The sequence below is a fragment of the Coccidioides posadasii genome, chromosome 4, assembly GCF_018416015.2.
Source record: "Coccidioides posadasii str. Silveira chromosome 4, complete sequence".
Classification (NCBI taxonomy): Eukaryota; Fungi; Ascomycota; class Eurotiomycetes; order Onygenales; family Onygenaceae; genus Coccidioides; species Coccidioides posadasii.
Window position 1 is genome coordinate 1,562,845 of NC_089410.1, and position 15,982 is coordinate 1,578,826.

Consider the following 15,982-nt stretch of genomic DNA (forward strand, 5'->3'; position numbering starts at 1 on the left):
TAGTTATAAAAAAATATGGCAAGATCATAACAGCTAATTGGTAGGCTGAGATGCTGAGATTAGCAACTAGAAAGTGGAGCTTAGTAGCTAGTAGGCTAGCTAGCTTCTAGAGCTAGTTACTAGATCAGTAGGCTAAGCAGTAGTGGCTCAACTAGAATCAGAATAGTTAATGCTGGCTTAAGAGAACAGTTCATGGCGGTCAGTTATTATAGGCGCATGTATAATAGCTTAAGGTGTATCCCCCTGTGTTTGCATTCCCCACAAGCCTGGTTGACCTCTGGATAGGCTTTAAGAGCTTCAGGGCTAGGGTGGCTATAGGGCCAGGGGAATAAATATGTTGAACAAACATCAAATAAAAGAAAAAGAAGAAAAATCAACAAACAAAAAAAGTATCTAAGTCAATTATTCAAAGTTTGTTCAATGATTTTAAACATATTACCTTTTTTAAAAACAGAGAGAAGTAAAGCAAAATGGAATGCACCTTGGGCTGAAAATCTAGCTGATTTAATAGATGTTCAAATTGAAAATTCAGACAAGAAAACAGCTAAAGAGAGTCACATAAATAGAATTAAAAATCTAGATAATAGATCTTTAATTCTTTATTCAGATGAATCCAAAGCTGAAGAAAATCAATATACTGGTGCTGGTGTATACAATCTACAAGATAATATTAGATTTTCATGGAATCTAGGCAAACATCTTGAAGTCTTTAATGCAGAACTATTTACTATAGATAAAGCACTTAAATTAGCAAGTTCTATCTCTCAATCTCAATCAATATCAATATCAGATATCTGGGTATTTTCTGATAGTCAAGCTGCTATTCAGAGTTTCTTGAATCAAGATCTTAATTCTGGCTTATATTATCTACAGTCTATAAGAAAAACTGCTAAGTGTATTAAAAATCAGCAAATTAATATACATCTTCATTGGGTTCCTGCACATGTAAATATACATGGAAATGAAAAAGCTGATCTAGTAGCAAAGAGAGCTACAGAATTAAATCAAGTTTGTTCAGAGAGATATATATATCTTACTTATATTAAGAGACAAATTAAAGAACAAGCAATAATAAAGTGGCATGAAGATCTTTTAATACAGAAAAGTCTACAAATCACTATTCTTAATTCAAGATAAAACTGAGATAGAAAGCTTCTATACTTTCTATATCTAAAAAAATATGGTCAACTATTTGTTAATTGAAGCTTGGTTATGAATATTTCAGATCTTATCTAGTAAGATTATCTGATTACTCTTCCAACTTATGCTCTTGCTGCAATTGTGTTGAAAACCCAAAGCATTTACTATTGGACTGCTCAGCTTATCAAACTGAAAGAAGAAAAATTTAACAAGAACTTGATATTTCTCAACTATTTTTAAATTTTATTTTTGAAACTGAATTAGGTTTAAAATAGCTAGTTTTATTTTTAAAATGTACTGGAATAGCTACTAGACAGTGGCCTTCCCAAATTTGTTAACTTTGTTTCTTTTGTTTGTATGACACTACTACAAGAACTTTGAATTTTCTTGAAATTAATATTATATACTATCTGTTATTTGACTTTTGTGAAGAAAGAATACCTCATATTATCTTGAAGTACTTTGATTTCCCTTCTTTTTCAGTTTCTATAATGTATATTAATTAAATTCTAACAGATTAGCTGCTAGGTAGTCTTTATAGTCACTGACTGCATAAGACTATAATGAATAATGATAAGAATAATAAGACTCTAGCAGCTTTACATCTTGGAGATATGAATACTTGGAAGAATGTACAAGAGAAGAAATGAATCTATGCTTAAAGATACAGGTTGATCTATACTAATTTGGTGAAGGTCAATATATTTCTGGTACTAGTCTAATTACTAGCGCGGCAAAGACTTTTGAGATGCACCTCTGTACAGCACTAGCAAATAAGTTTTTCTCTAAACTTTAACAAGAGATGATGAATAGAAAAGCAAAATCTGATAAAGAATCTAAGAAAGAATTGACTGAGTAATTAAAATATTCAAGAATACTTATCAGCAACTGAAAAGTTTCAGTAAATTATTGAATATATTCTTTTTACTACTCTACTTAACAATATTGCAATAAATTATTTATGTCAGAGATGAGGTAGAACATCTTTATAATGATTATATAGTTAGTTAGATGACTATAATATCTAGTCATATATCAGATATGCATGTCTGTCAGATCCTTGCTATAGAGCTAGATATATATTTCAACATGACTTTAAGATACTGTTGTCTGTACTTTGTAACTATATTAGTGAAGATTAAAGCATTTTTCATAGTTCTACAGAATATGGAGCAACTAGTTATCTAACTGGCTAACTACAGAGTAACTCAGTTAATTAACTTATTAGTTAGTTAGTCATGTGACCCATAATATCTGCCAATCTCTTACAGTAGCTTTACAGACCTCAGTTTATATTTTGCATTCTGCAACTTGATGAGTTGCATGATTTCTTTTTTGATTATTTATTATATGTGATTTAATTTGAGAATCTGTTATTTAATAAGTGATTTTCTTAAGTAATACTGACAATAATTTTCAGAAATACATTCTTCAGGCAAAGCCATGCAGCTAGCATCAGATTACTGAAAGTCAAAAATTGAAAAATATCAGTAATTAAATATGAACTGAAAATTAACTATAATATATATTGATTATTATATCACTCTGTTAAACAAGAGATGTATCTACAACAGATATTCAAAGAGAAGTTTAGCATACAGAAGAACAGAAAAAAAACTACTTGATATTATTCAGTTAATAATTACTTAATATAATTCTATCTTTATGATTATCTGACTTCTCAGATATAATGTTGTCTAACAGCAATAGCTCAGAAATGCAACAACAATTAAAAGTGCTATTTATTTAGAGAAGAGCTTGCACACTTAAACTCAATAACTTTATCAGACAGTAATTATTCTCAGTTCAATTCTGTTTCTTCTAGTATTAATATTGAAGAGATTGTTCAAATATATAAATAGACTCAAAAACAACAGTTTCTGAATACTGCTGTAAAGCTTTAATATGTTGTTCTTACTAAGCAGAATAATAGCAGTAGTAGCATGAATAATACTTTGCTTGAATTAATAAATATAGTTATCTAATATTTAAAACAGAGAGACACTATAAGATATAGTGTGAAGAATCTTGTCAGCAACTATAAGAGTATGCTAAAGAAAAAAACAACAAGTATAACAGATAACTTAGCTCTGATTTTATATATCTTCTTTTAATAATTAAAAACACTGCTTTAAAATAAGCTCAGTCTTGATTGAAAAGATACTTAAATTTGATACTTTAAGCTACTAGACAACAAGCTACTAAAAATCTATAAAGAGCATTCATTCTGAACAGCTCTCAAACAAATATATTGCTTAAAATAGCATCACTTTCAGCTTTTTCTAACTGATTTAAACAGCATTGAAGGATTGCTTTTCAATAAAAGTGCTAGTTAAATATGTATGTTTACTTCTGATAGAATAACTATTTGACTAACTTTTTAAGTTTGTGTTACAGAGCAGATACACAGAAGTTCTAGCTTTAAAATAGCTTATGATTGATGATTATTACCAAAAAGATTACTAGTCTAGTTGCTAAATGCTGAACTAGTATTTTAAAGACTTTAATTCCCTCAATAATTCTTCTTTTTTATTTCAGTATTCTGATACTGAGAATTCTTCTCTACATTAATAATTAATACAAGATATTTCACAAGTTAATTCTCTTCATTCTGTTATTGTTCACACATATTATACAGTGAATTAAAAGATGTGTCAAATTTGAATTATTTTATATTAATGAGATTGAATACTGACTTTTATGTAAGAAATTGTATATAATAATGCTCTTGTTACAGAAGTAGAAGTTACTATTATAAATCTAGTCAGACACTACTTAGTACAGAAGTGCATCTGTTACTTCTTAAATAGTAAGAAAGAAAACCAAACCAGTAAGTACTGTAAGAGCTTTTCTAAGATCAGATAAATAGTTAACACAAGCAATAGATAGTTAAATATATTAACTGAACAGTCAGCAGGTTCTCTGAACAGCAGACAGATTTAGTTAGATTTTGATAATATATTATAAAGATAATTACTAATTTAAATGCAATTAATAAACAGAGATGCATTATCAATATTGCAGAATAGTATAATGCAAAAAGTAATGAACTTGATAAAGAATAGTGATATTAATATATTATTTGAGAAAGTAAGTTATAATTACAATGTATCTGCTAGTGCTAACATTATCTAACATGATAGAAGCTATTGCAGATAGCTAAAAAACTTTAGTGAAATTCTAATACTAGAGTCAGAAGCACTGCAACTTCAGAAAATATAGTAAATATATCTTTCAGTATCCAGCTCTCTGCTTTTAAGTATATGATATAGTATGATGCCAAGTAGTATTGTCTGGTCAGATCACTGAATATAGTTAATAAAGTTGTGCTTTTTATTGCAGAGTAACTCTGAAGAGCACAGCTGTTTTCTGATTTGAATCTCAACAGAATACCAGATAATTAACTAATATTATAGCCTGAATACCTTGCCAATACAAATCAACTTAATAAAATAATTAAGAATATCTGGACAAAAGTAGTGCAGATATAGTATGATGACAGATGTAATATCAGTAGTATATCAAGTACTCTATCTAATAAATTAAATAAAACAGAAGCTAGAAGAGTAAGTTTTATTATCTTTATAAGATACAACAAGTTTCTAACATTATATGTTAACTTTATAATATTGCAAGTTTTGCACAGAGGTACTTTATAGAAAAGACTTGTAATATTATAATGAAGAAACTTTCTGAATCAACAGCTGAAGAGCAGAAAAAGACTGCTGTAGATCTTCTTTTTAAAAATAGCTTTACATGTTTCAATCTAGAGAAAAAGATATACAACATCTTTCTAAGATACTTATCTGATGAAATCTGCTACTAAGAAGTTTGAGATAACAGAATAACAAGAAGTACTTCTTGAATCTAATAATATATATTGCTGTCAGTCAGTTTCTCTATAATAAAAGTATATACAGCTCTGCTGTAAATAAACACATTATATATTTCTTTGATTCTCTGTCTGCTGGTTGCATTATTTGAGTATTAATATATTTGTGCCACACTACCAAGAAGTATAAGACTGGTAGTTGTGAATGTATTAGATTTGAGAGTCAAGCTATGCAGAGTAAGTTGCTTTACAGATACTAAATTAATTAATTTAAAAGCTAACTAGTACTGTACTTTAATAAATGTTTTTGAATACTTACAAGCTGTTTGAAACTAACAGATAGAAGAATAACAATTATATATTTATAAAATCATTCTTAATAAAGTAAGAACTTATATGAAATAAGATGCTCAGAAGAAGAAAGAGTCTGCTACTGCTGATATTATTAATATGTATGAGAATGATTTAAATAATTTGATGAAGCTAAGCTTTGTGAAAGATACTAGTGATAGTAATAAGTGCACATCACAGTATAGTGATATTAGAAACCTGAATGGTAGTACTTTTAATTAGTCTAATATAAAGTTAGCTTCAGTTTGTTAGATTGTACTAACAGATGTGGATCAAAAATGTAAAGACTTGTTGATATTGAGAATATTGACTTGAAGCATATTCATAATCTTATAAATAAGATATCTGATGTTGATAAAGATAATAGAAATAACAGAGATAATAAAACTAATAAAGACAACAGAAATAATAAAGATAATAAAGATAATAAAAAGAGCAATCCTCATATTCTTGAAAATACAGAGTGTGAGAAGACTAGAAAATAATAATTAATAGGTAAAGCTTGCTATTTTAGCTGTACAGCATGAAATAATCATGTCATATAGTGAGATTTATAGTATTAAAGAGTGTATATAAGATTCTGTGTAATTATGTTTTTTATATCAGTAGTAGTAAATTACCTGACTGTATTACTAGATTTATTTTCTACAGCAAAGTTAAGAGCAGCATATTTATTGTCATCTCTGGTGTTAGCAGCAGCAGCATAAAATAGAATATTAATGCATTTGATAATAGTGTTATTTATGTTAATTGTAACAGTAATTATATAAGCAATACTATTAGTGAAGTGAACAAAAATATCAATAACATCTTTATTACTGTTATTGATATTAATGTAAAAGAAAATAGCTTGTGCAGATCAATAAAAAAATAACAGATCTAGTAGATATAACAGAGTTATTAAAAATAACAGTATTTACAGAACATACTAAATTAACAGCAGATGCAGTAAAGATGCTTATTGTATTGAAAGTTGCTCAGAACTATAGCAGAGAAAAATACTTACCAGAGTGAGTTCTGAGCCTGTCTAGGGTAAGCCCAGGGAAGCAACCTAAGTACAGACACCCTGGCTGCCCAGACACCCAGGGCCAGTTCCAGGCCTGATAGGAATTTGCTGATGCAGCTAAGAATATTCTTAAATTTAGTAGTAAAGATTCACATTCAAGATATCAGAGTTAATACTATAAAATTAAGATATATTCAGAGCAGAAAAGTGAGAAAAGCATCTGATTTTTTATATATAGTAGTATCAGAAAGCTAGCAAGTCTTTTAACATATGAAAAAGATAGCAAATGTGTCAAGTCACTAGAAATCTAGCTGGATTTTTTTTCTTAAATACAGAAAAATTAATAAAAACTGCTCTGATTTGTAAAATAGTTTATATTATAGCTTATTTCTAGTTCAAAAACTTAGTTACTATAAGTATTTGAAAAGCTACTTTTCACTAATTAATTCTGATTTCTCAGCTATTAAACAGTATAGAATATACTAGAATTTAGTGGAGATTAATCAGAATTTGCAGAGATTAATTTGACTCAGCTATCAAGAGTATCAAGTTGATAGAGCTGAGTTAGTGCTGGTGCAAAGCTTAAAAAGTAAAGATCAGATAAGAAGAGATAAGAAGATATGATAAAAGTAGATAAGATTAAGATAAGAACTCTAGCTTACTTAATACATCTCAATAAAAATATAAGTAAGAGTCTTGACAAGAAAAATCAAAATAAACAAGTATCTGGTAAGAGATTTTTCAGATAGAGATAGTATAATAACACAACAAATAATAGAGATGTAATAAAGAAAATTTGATAATTTGTATAAAGAGTGCTATTGAGATTGTCTTTCAAAATCCAGATGAAAAGATTATATAATTGCTGAGTAATAGTATGAGAAGCGTTTCTGACAAGCATAAAGCTGGCACTATCTATTTTTACTTATAATTCAACAACTTGCAAGGCAAATCAACTAAGAATTGAAGAATTCTTAGGTAGAGAAATAGCTTTCAAATAAGTGTAGTTTCATCCAATTTTAACAAGAATTATGCAGTGTCTTGTAGTGTTGGTGAGATGAAATAAGCTGCTAGATAGACTTTATAGTCACTGACAGTATAAGACTATAATAAATAATAATAATAATAATAATAATAATAATAATAATAATAATAATAATAATAATAATAATAATAATAATAATAATAATAATAATAATAATAATAATAATAATAATAATAATAATAAAGATTCTACAAACACTTAGCAATTTCTACTAATTGCATCAACAGAAGAAGAAAATCAAGCATCTTATAGAACAGATACTTGAGAGTCTTTCTGATCTAGAAAAAGATCTTAATTTAATTATTAAAGCTTGTGAATATAGTATAACTAACACCACTATTATAAAGAAGCAATATCAGACTATATTTGCTGCAAATAAGAAAGAGAAATAAAAATACAAGAGATTTACCTACAGAATTCAACATAAAAAAGGTCTTACTAGAAAAGAAGCTTAGAATCTTATTATTTCTTGTGCTCAGTCTGTTGAACAGCCAGTTATTCAAGTCCTCCTATTTCATACCCCAGAGCATATACCATGACTATGAGCTTTACCAAAGTGTAGCAATTGTAGTATACTCAGGTATATAAGACTAAGATGTGCAGAATCTAATGTAATTTAATTTACTTTAATTATTTGCTGCTCAGCATAGATAATTTAGGTTAAAATCTAGTTGTAGAAATATATTAAATTTGGTAAGCCACTCAGTGGTGTAAGCTGCTTGAAGGTGAATTATGTTAATCAATTAAGGTAGTTTATCACTAAACAAGTCACACCACTAAACAAGCTAAATTTTGCCAAATGCTTCATGCAATAAATTTATTAAACATCTCAACAACCAGATCTTTATCATTAAATAGCTATTAAATATTAAATAAATGTATTCTTTAAAGCATAGGAATTAGTATAGTTAAGAAAATAAATAGGTAGATGGCCTAATATTACAGCCAGAGCAAGAGATTTAGGGGTAGATAGAAAAGAATTCAAAGAAATATCAACAGTAGATTTCTTGGCTAGAGAGTCTAATATCTTGCTAGAGATACTTGTAGAGCTCTTATTTCTTCTTTTGAAAGATTATATAGACTTTCTATAATAAGACTCTTTAGTAGAGAAGTTCTTTTAATAATGCTTTGAAGCTGGTGCTTGAAGTTCTGACTACTGATATTTATTAGTATATTTAACTATCTGTTTTTTCTTCTCTACTAGTTATATAGTTTTCTTCTTCTCATAAGCAACATGTTGTACCTCTTTTTATCTAGCATATTTAATTTTTTTGATCTCTTGTTACTTGCAGATTTTTTTACAGATATTCTTCTGTTCAATCTATTTTTTTTAATATTTCTAGCAGTTTACTTCTTTTAAAGCTTCTGTTGAAGCTTTACTTCTTATGTTTAAGTAATTTTATCAGCTTTTTCGGTTTTTATTTTATTCAGATGCTTGTGTATCTTAAGAACTTTTGTTGAAGATTAGAACTGCACTTAACTAGAATTATCTTTATTAAGTAGATCTAGAAGCTTGTCTTGCTTGTAGTGTTATTTCTTTATTACTAGAGTTAATCTTAGATACTGATTCTTATGTTCCAGCAGTTTATTATAAAGAGCAAGCTGCTTACTAACTTGAATAATCTATTTAATACTTTGTGAATTTAGGCTGTGCTAAAGATATATACTCTTGATCTCTTGTTGAAGCTGATGTATATTACTAGAACTAAAAGATTTAACTAATAGTGTAAAAGTTTAAGTAGTTTCAAATTAATGTAGTTAATATTAAGAATTCAGAGAATTAATTTCAGTCTTTGCAAAGTTAGTAAGTATATTTTTAACTGTTAAAGTCTTCTTTTAAGCTACATTAAATAGTCTTCAGAAATCTCTTTTTGTTATTTAAATATAGCTTATTCTATAATATAGTAGTGCTTTCAGCTTGTTAAATATATCTTGCCCAGTAATCTAAAAATTCCAATATCAAGAGATTATAAATAGTAAATTAAATATAGTGAAAGAATTATAAAAAGAATCTTTTTATAATCAGTATATTTAATAAATTTTATATTTATATAGAAGAAATGCTTATCTAGTAGAAGCAGATATCTTTCTTAATCAGCTTGTTTCTTAGTATGCTGATTGAAAATCTGTTTTAATTATTTTAGTTCATATTTATCATTGCTTTAATTATTTATTAAAGCTGTAAAGTAGATTTATTTGCTTTCATTATAATTATCTAGTTATATATTTTGAAGATCTTGTGATTTGCTCTGATAAATAAGAGCTGAAGATAGTGCAATTTCTTTAGCAGAGACTAAGCAGAATAATAAGAGAAATTTCTAACTATTATTCTAAGTAGTAATATTCTTTCCAGCTTGTAGAGCTTTAATAAAAACTAATTACTTTAAGATATGACAAAAGTCTAGAAGAAATTCTTTCTTATTAAAGTTATAGATGTTTAAGAGCTTAAGATTATATTAATTAATTTTCTGCTTCAACTACTTTATAAGTAGTAGTTAAATAGTTAACCAGTATCAACAACTGCAATTGCAACTAATTAAATAAATTATTAAATTATAAGTATATAGAAGTGCTTAAAGTACTAATAGTTATCTGCTATCTATTTATTTTAATTAATTGCTTTAAGATAAATATATTTAATTTTGTTATTATACTGCTTGTGAAATTAATTAACTTAGTTAATTTTAATATTTTCTTCTGTCATCTCTTGTATAATATTTTGTAGAATCTGAGATGTAATAACAAGACTGTAACTAGAGAGCTTGTTTATATAATTTAAAAGCTCTGTCTTCTGTATATCAGAAAGCTTTTTCTCATATTAAAAAACTACTTCATTCTGAGTAAGTTACAAGTCTTTATACTATCAGTACAGAGTCTCTTGATTAACTAAGTACTTTCTTATAATTACAGTATAATTTGAAGTCTCTTGTAATTCAAGATCTTCAATTGCAAGTCTAATTAAGATGTTGTTGACCATGTGGTTGCATATTGAATATTGAACATTGGAGGAATTTTGGTGGTGGAAGATTTGGCTTGTTTAGTGGTGTGGCTTAGTGGTGAACTACCTTATTTGTAAAATGGTGTCTTACTACTAAGTATGTAGTGATGTTAAAGACTTTTGGTCCACACCTCTAGTTGTAAACTCATGAGTGCTTGAGATTTGGCTTCTTTTTAACAAAAACTAGTGATTTCTCACCAGTTGTTGTAGGAATTCTATTTATTATATAGCTTAATTATACTCTGTGCATGGAGTGTCTAAGTGCCTATGACTGGTTTGCCTGAATTACAAGGTAAGTTGTTTGCTAGCTTTGAAGAGAAACACACCTTTCACTTGCACTCATTAATTCTCTAGTGATGTTATGGTTGCTATCTTCATAGCCATGAGAAGTGATATTCAAAGGGGGAGAAAAAGAAAATCTTGTCCTTGAGCTCAAGTGCTTCAGGCACCAGTCATTGGTATGTACTATATCATAGGTACATATAAGTCAGTGTTGGTAAACAGTCCCTGAGTGGTCCTTCCTTTTGGAAAGCCTAGTATCATTTCATTGTGTTGTTCACCTATCGCCTATTTTGCTTTTCAACAACGACTATTTTCTTCTAATACACTAGCCTATCAAGACTTTGGGTGAACAAGAAGTCTTGGTTTATCTACTCTGTAAAGGAGACTGCTTTTCAAAGACAACACACCATGGGAAAGACAGGGTTCTGGGTTGAATGGGAACTTTGGGAGAAAATGTGTTTCGTAGGTTGAGTTCTTCGCCGCATCAATTTTGAAAGATGTTCTGACATCCAAACACAGGTTCTTGGCTGTCTGATTGTAAGCATAGCACGCGCCAATGCCGCCATATTGGGTATATTCATTCCGGTCCTGACATTTGAACAGGTTATAGTTCTATTATACGGGGCAGGGGTTCAAATTTACAATTCCTGGAGAATTCAGAAAGTGGCTGCTGCGGAAATGCAGTTAAGATCACACTGCCATGATAGGGCCGGGATTGAAGGCGCACAAGACAATGATATACCGTTTGGGTCACGAGCAATTGAAAGCGGGGTTGAGGTGGAGGGTATCTGGATTTCCAACTACAATACTCCTCGAGGGACCCCTTTACCCCCGGCAACCCCCGAAGAGACCAGACCCCCAAGCCCAAGGCCAACCCAAGTGCTCAGCTTAGACTCTCCCGCTTTAGCTTTGAACCGCTCTAGTTAAGCTTCTTTTTTTTTTTTTTTTTGGTGGGGGGGTGGGGGGTTGAGTTCAAATATCCGGATTTCGTAAATACAATCATGCATGACACTAGTGCATTGAATATTTTTCCAAAAGGTCTTGTTGAGGGCTCACTATAAACTCCTGGATGTCAGCGCGACCCAAACAAGCAGTAGCTCCAAACAGAAGTATAAGTGCCTAAGAATATGCATTGTTAGTCATGGTTTGTCCAGAGCAGGCAAAGTTTTATAAGTGGGAAGCCTCCATCCTAATATATATTTTCAAGTCAGCGCAACACGAACGTAGTCGTGTATGTATGTATCTCCAAGGGATGAATATTTTTGCTCAGCCAGACCTCATGTATCCTCAGTTCGTGATAATTCAAAAGAAGGGGGGTCACCAGATCAATATGGAGTTCTGGTAGATTGGACTGTATCAGAAATCAACTGGAGAGGAAGGCCGCCTTAATCTGCTTCCAGGGCTGTGATTTTAAATCCTGGGCTGATACATGATGGTGAAATATCCAAATCCATACTGTGATGGTCATGATATGAGAGCATGTAACACAATTAGCCCCAACAATAGCTCTTTGCATGGCCTGGATGGCTGACTAGCTAGATTACAGGATCTAGACATTCCTAAACTACACAAAGGTGCAAGGCTCACCAACATTCACAAGCTACCCTTGTAGATACAAGTGAGATGCAGGTAAATCTTGAGTATGAACTGCGGGGATCAACCCAAGTTGTCAGCGGACAGGATTAACGCGGAACAATACTTTAGATCAAGAGACCGCCAGTTGCTCAAATCCAACCTCACTGTTTGGCGAGAAAGGAGGAACTGGTCTAGGAGCGAAAAAGGTTAGATCGGCCGCAGACATCATCGAATCCTTTAACTTACGATCAATGTTGATGGCTTCGAACCATCGTATTACCTCGCCGTCGTTTTCATCCTTTGCTTTCAAAAGACCGGTATCGGGCTGAACGAGGAAAACCGGCGCCAAGGAGCGCATTTTCAAGTGCGTTGCGATAACGCTCGAGAATCTGTCCCCTTGAGCAACAAAATCTGATGGACGACGTTCTAGAGGCCACTACAGTAGATCGCACACGGCCGTTAGCTCCATAGGGGCGGTAATGTTGTAAGCACAAGGTGTGGTATTGGACAAACCCTGGTGGCATATTCTCCGTGTTCCCAACTATAAAAGAGCCATGACATTCGTTCAACACAGTTTAGTAAAATAAGTGACGCCAAAAAGGTCCGAAAATTACCCTCCTTCTGTCTTTGGAGCAACCTTTGCTCTATCCGATTTAAGACGGCCTTGCTAGTCTTTGCAGCCCGCTTTTCTGCTGCGGCTCGAAGCTGGGAGCAGATAAGCGAATATGACTCGATTCCGTCTCCGCCAGTGATAGGAATGTGCCATCCATTCGAGCTCGAAGTTAGGGGTTGGAGGGTTGCAGGCGGAAGTGTTGGATTGAAAAAAACCCTCCAGGGCAGAGGACCAACAATTATTGATGTGGCCACCCATAAATCGAGGACCCCTGCAAGTAGTTCATCCTGGTTAAGCGTCAGTGTTTGCAGTACACGATCATCTTAGCCTCTTATGTTGCCCAAGCAAGAACATTTCGTTAGATGGACATTTCATACTTACCTGGCTTGCTTTGCCGAGTTCTGCTGCTAATAATAATGTCTGTTGCATAAATACTGATTCTTCGCTTTCAAAAAACCGATGCGACACCTTTTTCATATAATCATCCAGCTTCCCACTTAGCTCTTCAACTTCTCCATCCAAAATGTGAATATTTTGTGGGTGTGCACCCAGTTCTGTATTATGTCCAGTGAGTGGCAGCTGTGGATCCGGATTGGATATACTTGGTTTTTGTGCACACAGGGTTCCAAATGTAACAAAATATGTTGGATCTTGCTCAAAATGGGTTACTTCAATGCGGCCGGTTGACAATTCGAAATGCACCTGGTTTTTGAGATTATTAATATCATGATATATGAGAACGGAATGCAAGGCTATATCTCATTAGTCCTCTTCTTCCCACTGCCCGATGGAAGATATCTTACCAACTGAATAAGCTTCAAAGCGGGTCATAAGTCGGGTCCTAACGCAACATTCCATCCAGACACGCGGATTTTGTAGGCTTCTGCACTGAGAGCATGGGGTACCAGGAGAACACTACAAACAGACATCTCAGTTGTATGGCGAGCAATATTTGGTGCTGAGCTCTTACTGTCTTCTTCAACATCCGGCACCGAAGGCAAGCGCCCATTTTCCGAACCAGCTGAACTTCTTTTCGACGTTCTTCAGAAAAGGCGGACCTAGACTTATGCTTGGTGACTCGACTAATTGCCTTCGAAACGGAAATTGGTTCGTGGCTCTGCGGGTTGACATTGATAGCTATTGGCCTAGGATATGCTACATAGCATTGTGCATTGTCGTGGGCATCATGGTTAAACTGGGTAATATGTTGCTAAGCTGAATCAGCAATGAGCAACCGAAGATAAAACTGGCATAGGAAGTTGTTTTCTATACACATCGCAACATAGTGAGGAAGCTTACATCGGAATCTAAGTGCTCAACTGTATCCTCTGGGACAATTTCGCTTGCAGATGCCGCAATGAGTGAAAGTTGCGAGGAGTGTCGGAGATCGGACAATGAATCTGGATTTAGCTGCATAGAATCGGATACGCAGACAGACGCATGAGGTTCTTCTTGGATCGGCGAAGATTGAGATGTCTGGATCGATGTTGCGGTGGGATGTTCATTGAGGTCTGCATTACAGCTCAGTCACAGTTAGCTTGACAGCTAGGCTTCATGAACTATAAGGCTGATGAAAGGCTTTCAACATAGGGCTCACCGATAACGGCACTACCTGGGCATTCTAGCGCTGGGTCAACAACGACGCCCTTCAGGCCTTGAGAGCGTGTTACCGCTTGTCCGGTCTCGTTTGTCGCACCAACTCGTCTTGAAGCTTCAGCAAGGACGTTCAACCCATCCAGCCCACCAGGATTAGTAAAATTTGCAAGTCGGCTAGAGTAAGGAGAAGTATTTGCTCGTGCCCGATCACTACGGCTATTTCCATGTGCTTTCCCAGGACCGGTTGTGTTTGAAGAGAGTCCATGCAACAGGTGAATCACGCGCTGTTTGTCCAGGATGGAGATAGCCTGACAGCTTTTGGTTAGATGACCCAGCAGGCTATCTGGTCTACCTTTGGGAAAGTTTTCTCCACACAGCTTGCACGTGTGCTCATAACGATTGCTCGAGTCTGGTAATTTATTTCCTCGATGGAAAAATTCGGAAACGATGGCATTCGGTTTCCGACCCATTCCAAACAAAACGAAAAGGTCGAGGGAAGTATCTCTGGAAAGGAGATAGTTTTATGAAACGACGTTGAACTACGAGTGGATTACCCGTCGCACTCGCGGAGCAGGACATGAAGCAGTACTTCTTGCTCAAAGTAACCCATATGTTAGAGTATCACAAGATGTCTTCTAGCGAAGAGCAAAAATAGCCGCAATAAATGAGGGAAACAGATATAGCGGATGATAAGGGACTTGTGTGACCTTTTGCCGTCAACAAATTTCCATTTGAGAGTCCAGGGTAATAAGAATTCCTGTCCATTCGGAGTACCAGACTGGCAAAAACCTGATGCTCTGAAGCGGTCTGCATAGGGATCAAGATAAACTAAATGGTTTCACCCTAACCACTTAGGGATTAGCACTATTTATGTTGGGGTGCTCACACTTTGAACTATGTTTTAAAGTGAGGGTCTATGAGGCTACTAACCATATGCAGAAGCTAGAGGAACCATGGAACCTGAACTATTCTGTATTTGTGCTCGCTGCTCGCCAACCTTGTAGGTGTTAGAGCTCAGCTAAGCGCTATAGAAAGAGGATCCCTGTTGCCAACTAGGTAGATATAATAACAAATACTAAGACAGGCTCGAGAAAGAAGGTTCAGAGTGAGGGCTCACTATACACACAATAAGCTTCCATGTTGGATAAACATTTATCTCTTTAGCGAATCCTCTGTCTAGAGTTTAAGGCTTCACCCTGGAACAACCTTCTACCAGCTCACCAGCTTAGTTAGAAGAATCATGATTCTCATATCACTTTTTTACAAGCTTCAGGCATGCTCTTATGCTAGCAGATCATCAGCTGTCTTATCTGAAAGATATTCTTAAGCTGTCAAGCTTTCTATTATTGCTCTAACTATTTTGATAACTCAAGCTTTGTAGAATTTACCACATGAAAAACACAAATCTTGTGCAGGCAATTCTTCAGTTTCTAGGCAGAATGTTATATATAATCTGAATCAAACTCTAGCTATTTGATTCAGTATTAAAGCTTTCTTCTATAGATTTAGCTTATCAAAATCTTATGTACTTTCTATTTATTTTC

General features: G+C 33.2%; 2 protein-coding genes across 2 annotated transcripts; one reads left to right on the plus strand and one right to left on the minus strand.

The window, feature by feature from the left end:
- Window positions 1-10,637: 10,637 nt before the first annotated feature.
- Window positions 10,638-11,687, plus strand: D8B26_007371 (uncharacterized protein). The gene is made up of 5 exons (XM_003066914.2): window positions 10,638-10,664; window positions 10,727-10,830; window positions 10,993-11,116; window positions 11,174-11,191; window positions 11,258-11,687. Exons 3-5 carry the CDS (start codon window positions 11,063-11,065, stop codon window positions 11,579-11,581), a joined length of 396 nt encoding a protein of 131 aa, XP_003066960.1. The 5' UTR covers window positions 10,638-10,664; window positions 10,727-10,830; window positions 10,993-11,062; the 3' UTR covers window positions 11,582-11,687.
- Window positions 11,688-12,074: 387 nt separating this feature from the next.
- D8B26_007372 (uncharacterized protein) lies at window positions 12,075-15,198 on the minus strand. Its single transcript, XM_003066915.2, has 8 exons — window positions 14,440-15,198; window positions 14,142-14,353; window positions 13,813-14,052; window positions 13,646-13,757; window positions 13,224-13,594; window positions 12,743-13,129; window positions 12,476-12,665; window positions 12,075-12,420 (listed from the first exon to the last, which is right to left on the minus strand). The coding sequence occupies exons 1-8, from the start codon at window positions 14,906-14,908 to the stop codon at window positions 12,311-12,313; spliced, it is 2,091 nt and encodes a 696-aa protein (XP_003066961.1). The 5' UTR covers window positions 14,909-15,198; the 3' UTR covers window positions 12,075-12,310.
- Between the last annotated feature and the right edge of the window lie 784 nt (window positions 15,199-15,982).

What these genes read in the sequence shown, in the direction of transcription:
- D8B26_007371 (XM_003066914.2), top strand. Translation starts at nt 11,063, where the DNA reads ATGGGAAAGACAGGGTTCTGGGTTGAATGGGAACTTTGGGAGAAAATG.
- D8B26_007372 (XM_003066915.2), bottom strand. Translation starts at nt 14,908, where the DNA reads ATGGGTCGGAAACCGAATGCCATCGTTTCCGAATTTTTCCATCGAGGA. An exon ending in ACGGAGAATATGCCACCAGG is followed by an intron (nt 12,666 to 12,742) that starts GTTTGTCCAATA and finishes GATCTACTGTAG; the next exon opens with TGGCCTCTAGAACGTCGTCC. An exon ending in CGAAGCCATCAACATTGATC is followed by an intron (nt 12,421 to 12,475) that starts GTAAGTTAAAGG and finishes TTTCGCTCCTAG; the next exon opens with ACCAGTTCCTCCTTTCTCGC.